Source organism: Buceros rhinoceros, unplaced genomic scaffold (genome assembly GCF_000710305.1).
Source record: "Buceros rhinoceros silvestris isolate BGI_N320 unplaced genomic scaffold, ASM71030v1 scaffold6548, whole genome shotgun sequence".
NCBI classification, from domain to species: domain Eukaryota; kingdom Metazoa; phylum Chordata; class Aves; order Bucerotiformes; family Bucerotidae; genus Buceros; species Buceros rhinoceros.
The window spans coordinates 31,258-39,188 of NW_010425015.1; the positions used below are offsets into that span (position 1 = coordinate 31,258).

Below are 7,931 nucleotides of genomic sequence, written 5' to 3' on the forward strand. Positions count from 1 at the left end.
ATTCCTGCCAGCCAAGTTCCACTCATAACCCAACTGGTTACAAACAATGCAGTCACATAAATTCCCTGCAGTCCAAAAACTATACCAATGTAGAAATACACTGGTTCAATAACTTCCTGAAATCACAAATAAAAACGAAGAGACATAGCAGCAACTGAGCTGAAGCTGGAAATGATTACTATTTACTATGTCTATACTGCTAATGGTGTGCTAGGTGCTTTACAAACAGGTAAGAGATGCCCCCTATTCTAGAAAAGTATTGAGCATGCTTTCATTTCGGGCTCAGGGAGAACAACGCATCGTGAACCAAAAGCACACTTCAGGACTCAGCTTGCTAGTGCTATGATTTTTGTATTTGCTTTAGCATGAACAGTGTATGTGTCAGATTTCTTAAATCTATAGTGCAGTGAGATGTAAGGTTCACAGGACTACTGGAAGAAGTTACATAGGGGAGGAACTTGGAAAAAATTATTCCAAAATAGATATATAATTTAAAAAAAGATAGATGAGAGTGCACATAAGCATGTAATGTAAGAACAAAGCCTGAGCAGAGCAGAAAGCGACGAAAGGTTTATCTATGAAAGTATTTTTCCCTCTTATCTGTACAGGAATGGGCAGAAACAGGTACCACTGCCTGTACCACTCAGTCTGTGCTCTGAAACACCTAACTTCCCTCGTTTTGAGGGACAGCACGATGCTCCACACATTTCTAAGCATTTCTAAGTTTGTAGAAGAATAACAGACAGAAAAGTTTAATGTATATAACTTCCAAAATCCTATGTTTGTCCAGAAACCTTTCAGAATTGAGGAAACCTGGACCTGGTAAGAGGCTTAATTCAAATCATTCAACAAAAACTGCATGTGTTTATTTAACTCAGCATAGCAAGTCCTGTACATACACAACCATAACGTAAGCACAGAAAGTAGAAGAAATGCACATACTTCACTACCAGACGCTTGATACAAAACACTGGCAATCAGCTCTGGGTACAAAGTCATTTGCTGGACTGCATTTATCGTCTTCAGTGATATTGTCTTATTGTTATGTGTTAACTCATAAACACCTATAGACAAAATACAAAATATATTATTGGAAACACTTACTATTGCTGCTTTTACAAGAAGTTAAAGTTTACTCAAAAGCAAGGGGAATCAGATTTGATCATTAAGGCTACTGACTGATCCACCACTTGAATTTTAAAGAACGGAGAAATTTCTGTGCCAGATGCCATTCCACCCTACTAATTTAGCAACAAAGTTATCACCATTTTTTGATCTAGTCTTTATATACAAGGCCCAAAAGTAACCAGCTGAAGCACAGTCTTTTCAGTAACATACTGATGCAGCCCTGGAATCAGCTACCTACAGATCACCTTCACAGGAGGTTCTTGAGTGAGACAAAGATCTAACAGGGATGAGTAGTATATATCAAATCTGTCTCCCCCAAAAGGCCTCATCACCCTTTTCAGCCCTGCGTTTCTGAGACTTCTAAGAATCAATCACTTAAAACAATACGCTTTCATATGAGATTGAGATGAAATTGAAGCTGGCACACTTGATGGATACATAATTCTCAGATATTGTAATTAAAGACTCATCATCGCTTAGGACAATAGAAGAAACAGGAAAAATAAGCCAAGTTAGAGAGAGAAAAAAACCAAACAACAAACCCCAACACCCCCTAGAACAATGCAACAGCCAAAGAAGATAACTGGTTCCAGCTCTGAGTATATCTTGGTGTGTGGTCTGCAGCTGGTTCTTTGCAGGCCAGATCTTCAAGGACTTATAACTGGGTTCAACACAGCCACGACGTAGCTTTGAAAACTGGGATTCCCCAAAATACTTAGCAGACACGAGTCTACCTGTTTGCAGAGGCAGCATGCCTGAATGAGGCAGTTAACCTATTCACAGCATGGGTAATCCCTCCAGAGACAGTGAGGAACTGACTGTACCAAAGACCTGTTATATATTGCTGACGTCTTACACATCAGCTGGGAAACAGTTCAACCAATAAAACTATACCTACAACGTTTAACTGGCTTTGGATGAGGTTTCACAAGGGGAATGAACTAATTCAATGGCTGACCGCTGCGAGTTAGGGCTCTTCACTCCTCCTCCTGAAGTTCTTGCCTCTTCCCCATGCTAGACCACATGCCTTTCTGAATTCACTAAACTAGCATGAAAGTGTTCCATCTTCTTCTCATTGCTTCCATTTCCTGCTGGTTTAGGGACCTAGTGTCAGTGAGCTTCAGAGCCAGTGTACGAGTGCACAGGAAGGAGAGACCATTGCCACCCAGTTTGTTCTCCTTCCTATTGGTTTCTGCCCCCATCACTCAGCGTTCATCAACATCCATTCATCATAGCTGACAGGAGTCAAAACCTCTGGCAGGGACAGGATGGAGCAGATAAACTCTTGACAGAAACTGTTCCATCTTCGACAGAGGATAGAAAACAGTAATTTCCATTCCCCATTCCTAAATTAAACATGAATTATGCTTACACGGCAGAAAAACCACTATGCAGCACAGGCAAACCCAATGGTAAAGTCTATACAGGGCAATATGAGAGTAGCATTAATCCTACTCCAGAGTACTGATTAAAGGCAATCAGCTGGAATACAGCATAGGTAAATACAGCTTTTTAAAAGGCAGTGAAAAGTTCGGACAGCATGCAGTTTTTAATTAATCTGACTGATACACCTACGTAAGAGTATAAAATCAGTCTCCCAAGTCTGCAGGAGTTTTCTGCCCTTTCCAAAAGGAACAGGACTTTTCAAGGCTAATGAAACAAAAGGGGTTTGTACCTCTTTCAAAGGAAGGAGCCTTTAGCAGTTCTTTATAGAATGAGTAATAAATGGCACTGTCGCCCTGAAATGTAATTTCTCGTTCAAGTTCCTAGGAAAAAAAAAATATTCACCTCTTGTAATCTCTTCCCATAGAAGACTATATATTTTCAGATAGACTGGGCTTGTAAGACAGCACATGGTTATGTCTGCACTGTACATCTTCAAAGTATTCCACAAAACATTAATCTTCACAGCACCTCTGTCAGGTATATAATGCTCCCTATAACTTAGGAAACATGCTCGGAATCAGAGTAACTCAACTCCTCATTGTAAGTCAGCACAAGATCCACAGGATCCTTTCATATTCAAAAATCTGAATTTCATTCAACTTCACATACTTCACTAAATAACACAGTTCTTAATAGAAACAAACAAACCAAACATTCCTGTTGTTTAGCTAATGCAACCCCAGTATGCTTCATATTTTTCTCCAAATTTTACAAAGGTATTTCAATGATAAAGGATGCATGGAAAAACAAACAAGAGCATGACAAGACAGGACTACTATTACAAGGAGAAACACTTTTTAAAAACCCCCAAAACAATAAAAAAAGAGACTATATCAAAGACAGAGGCCTGAGTAGAAGGATATGAGATTCTGCAAGCATGTAGTTCCATGGATCCATGTAGCTGGCATGCATCAGCTTTGATTTCACAGACACAATTCGGCTTTTGTTTCTGTAGTTCAGTTTTTCTTTACCTGCCTGCTGGAAAACCAGAATTTCCGTTCATGGTATGTTGAGAGGTACACAGCGTACATCATTCCACTTGTGACTGCCGCAAGACAGCCAAAGAAAAGTTTTGCAAAACGCTGAATTAACAGATCTGAAAAGGGACAGTGAAAAAGCTAAAACACTCCAGAGAATTTAGAAACAAACCGTATAATGCCCCACATATGACTCATTTCTGAACAGCAAGTAAACTTACTGGCATCAGAATTATCACACCACCGGCAGCACAGAAACATTGAGAACTGGTCTGTTATTCCTGTCCTGCAGAGTTTTCTTTCTCAGGTGTTACCATTGCTCCACAGGAGTCTCAGACAACTCACTACACTGCAAATTTCTCTCCATTCTAGTAAGCTTCCTTTTCAAATGAATTCCAAGAAGAAAAAGTGTTCATCTAAATAAACAGAGCGAACTCTAGATTTTACCCAAAACACCACAAACTTCTTAAAGACATTTACAGAAAGATACCACAATCTGATATAAAACTGAGACACTATACTCTCCATTCTGTTTTTAAATATAAGAGGAAGGAACTAATCTTAATCGTACCAAACTCACTGAATGGCTGTCTGCTTCACCTGTAGCTCCCTCAGGTTAACATGCCATTTTAAGATAAAACTTTTTGATATGTTGGTGAGCACTTGCTTACAATTATACCTGGTTATAGTTCTGTTCCTTGAAAAGCTGTAAGGGCTTTTTGTCTGCTCATGTTTCAGTACCCTCACTTCATGCCTTTCAGCTTCCAAATCAAAAGATCATTCCAGTTGCAATTAAAATATTTATTTGTACTCAAATAGTAACAACAGTAAGATTCTAAATTTCTCTGCCCAAGCCTCTCCCTCCCCCCAAACTGAAACAATCCAGGACTACCATTTCACTCTGCAATACATAAAATGCCATTATTAAAGAATTCTAACGTGCATGCCTGCTTTTTATTGAAACATTCAAAAACCTAATTCAAAATAAGTCTGTTGTAAATTACTGTGCTACAAATAATCTTCTCATAAAAATGTAAAAGAATAATGAAAAAACCCCCGAAACTGTATTTTACATTTTGGCGATCTTCCCAGCTTTGAGTTTTCTTTGTTTCTCTCCTCTGGAGCCATTTTGTCAGATTCCGTGCAGTTTTGCTTCTTTCTCTGTCGCAGGTCTGCTGCCCCTGAAGACATTTTTTAAGTTATTGCAACACAATATCTAAAATCACATTCTGAGAAATCCACACAGCAGCAGGTAACAGCCAGTTATTGCTACTAATTCAATCCCACAGCAGATACATTTGACAAAAAGGCTCAATTAAAGTACGACATATACCTAACTAAAGTAAAAATGTAACACCACCGAAACCAATTCCTGTGTTATTCCTTAGAAAAACCAATAGTTTTCTCTCAAGGCCATACTCCAGGATTACCCAGAACCCAAACTGGAAGCTAACTGGTTTATTCCATGGTGAACGTATTAAACAAATGAAAGAAAGCAGTACTTTAGATAAGTCGATAGAGACCCTGGGAGAAATCGGTGCCAACTCCATTCTACTTTCACCCTGCTCTAGTACGCTGCTATAGCTCAGTGGCGTACTAGGCACATTAATACAAACATTGGGTCAGTCCATCACTTTCAAACTTAGCTGCCTGTTATTCACACGGTGAAAGGTTTTACACAGCAAATATAATACCACTTTTTTCTTGCTCCCAGATCTACTGGAACTAAGAAGATTTAAAAATTTTTAGGCTAACATATAATTCAAAAGCCCGGCCAGCGAGGCCACATAGATCACATCACAAGACCGAGGGTTTCTTCAGCTTCTCTTAAGTTTTTTGTAAACAACAGCAGTTTGAAACCCTGGCCCTATTATTTTACAGTCTGAAAGGCAACGAGGTTAATTCACAGAATGCAAGTTTCCATAGAAAATAATTCATTACTAAAAAGTCTGTTATAAGTACTACATTAAAGATGACAACCCAAACTTCAGTGTCATTTTGAAAAGGTTTAACTGTAACTCACACCCCAGAATTTTAGTTCTCCAGTTTGACCTACTGTCCAACATTGCTTGAAATTTCATAGCCACTCATTCCCTCTTGACTTAAACCAGCTCTTTCATGAAGCCATTCAACTTCAGACTTGAAGCATCAATCTTCATATCCCACAGCAAAGCTTTTCATTACTCTGCTTGTATATTACTTCAAGTGCAAATCCATCTACTTTTAACTCCCAACTCTTAGATACAAAAGTTAGAAACTAGAGATAGTAACGCAAATAAACTGTTAAAGTGGTGTCTGCTTGTATTAGGACACCCATATTTGTGTTCTAACAGGATTTTCGAAGCAATTTATAAATTATTCTGAGCAAACCAAGATCTCAATGATAACATTTTTCATTGAATGAACAGAAAATATCTTAAACAACACAAGAACTGGAAACATATCAAACAAACCAAGGTTTAGGGTGTTCAGTATCACATTTATCATTATGTCAATCCCAAATGAAACATACACCAGTATCTCTTCATGTCATGTATATGAAGTTAATCAGCAACGTAAACACTGAGTGCACAGCAATTAAAAATCACTTGTACTACACAAAATAAAATGGGGGAGGGACGACTCTAGATCACCAGAATGGGCAGATATGTGCTTGAAAAGACAACTGTCTACCCTTGCCATTCTAGTCATGACCAGAGCAACTGCAGTGAGAACACTGGAGCAAGAGGCTTTTCCTTCGCGTTTCTCGCAGATAAGTGAGCCATATGAGAGGTGTAACACACTTAAATGACTCGAGTTAGCAGCAGTAATAGAAAACTCCCAAAGAAAAACAATTTCAAGTTCTAATTCTGAAACAATTCAGTCAACAAATGATCTTCACCTCAGTCTTGAAGACTGCTCAGATTCCGCCCCCCCATCAAAGCAATAACAAAGATCCAAGTATGTTACTTCTGTTTCATTTGCAGCTGTCTCAGACAAGAAAAACACTGTGCCCAGTTCTATGAATCCTTTAAATGGGGTGAAATGAAAGTCAAAAAAGGTGACATCCAAAAATAATCTAGGATTTTGAACCGATTACCCAGTCTCTAGTATTTCTCTATCGAGCATGCAATTTTTCATCTGAGATTGCTTTCTAGTTCTCAGTAAGTTCCTAATATATTTTTTCAACTCTAGTTCAGAGAACATTCATTCCACTTATTTTTCGTATATCTACTGCAGAAAAGCATAACTCCCTGCTCCTGTGTGCCACTATATTAATCCATTTTTCATCTGCGAACTGAGCATGGTCTGCAATTCTTGTCCTGTCACCTAAAGAGAGATAAGACAGAGCTGGGAAACACTCAGAGAAGGGCAGTGAGGCTGACCAAAGGCGTGCTATGGCTCCAAACAAGGAAGCAAGTTGAGAGTTGAGGGTGCCTCAGTCTGGAAAAGAGAATGTCCAATAAAAACATGCCAGAGGTCTACAAGCTAGTGAAGTGCATCAACAGGCTGAACAGAAAACAATGATTCACCTTCTTTTCTAATACTGGAACAAGAAGTTATCAAACAAACCCAGTGAGTCAGGAACCAGTTCATTGCACATCACCTTCCTGTAGACCACTCCTACCCAAAGAATGTTCTGTAAATGAAGAGTTTACACAGATTCAAGAAAAGATGGAAATATTTGTGGAGGACAACCAACCAAAGACCACTAAACACGCAGAAGCCATGTCCAGCACAGAAAGTACCCCAGCCGAGAGCAGCTGGGAGGCTGAAATATCCCAGGGCACAGTATCGCATATGCTTGTTTCGCTCCTGCACTTCTCCGAGTGTCTACTTACATGATGTTTCTGCTGACTTCATAAAGAAAATTAAAGGCCATCTCCTAGTCCCCTCAACGGGGGTTAGCACAAAAGAGATCTGGGTAAAAATGATTGTGTGGCGGGCCAAAAGTGAAACGAGAGAGGAGACAGACTAAAACAAACAAATGGGGAAACGGAAGGGATGCCAAAGAGAAAGCACACTCACGGGGGCATCCACGGAGCCGACGGATGCTGCCCTGGGGTGCTCTGCACAGAGGCAATGCCGGGCTACGGAAGAGAAACAGACCCCCAGTTTCTGGGCTCCCGTCCTCCCCGCCTCCTCCCTCCCGGTGCTGCCAACGCTGAGCTGCCCAGGGCGGGAAGAGAAGGCCCCATCAGCGGGGGGATCCCGACGCCGAGGAGGGATAGGTCTGGCCTGAGCCGGCACTGCCACCGGCGCTGCCTCCCCGCCTCCTCCCTCCCGGTGCTGCCAACGCTGAGCTGCCCAGGGCGGGAAGAGAAGGCCCCATCAGCGGGGGGATCCCGACGCCGAGGAGGGATAGGTCTGGCCTGAGCCGGCACTGCCACCGGCGCTGCC

General features: G+C 40.7%; 1 protein-coding gene across 2 annotated transcripts in view; it reads right to left on the bottom strand.

Annotated features, from left to right (window-relative positions):
* The window catches only part of DPY19L4 (dpy-19-like 4 (C. elegans)), a 29,550-nt gene extending 22,423 nt beyond the window's left edge, over positions 1 to 7,127 (bottom strand). Inside the window, exons 1-6 of one of the 2 annotated variants that reach the window (XM_010140983.1) lie at positions 7,064 to 7,127; positions 4,625 to 4,732; positions 3,546 to 3,670; positions 2,804 to 2,894; positions 943 to 1,064; positions 4 to 116 (exon numbers count right to left, since the gene is read on the bottom strand). In XM_010140983.1, the coding sequence (XP_010139285.1) occupies positions 4 to 116; positions 943 to 1,064; positions 2,804 to 2,894; positions 3,546 to 3,670; positions 4,625 to 4,732; positions 7,064 to 7,127 (623 nt within the window). Of the gene's footprint in view, positions 1 to 3; positions 117 to 942; positions 1,065 to 2,803; positions 2,895 to 3,545; positions 3,671 to 4,624; positions 4,733 to 5,691; positions 5,711 to 7,063 lie in introns of those variants that run through there. The other variant, XM_010140984.1, reaches the window with a different exon arrangement.
* Between the last annotated feature and the right edge of the window lie 804 nt (positions 7,128 to 7,931).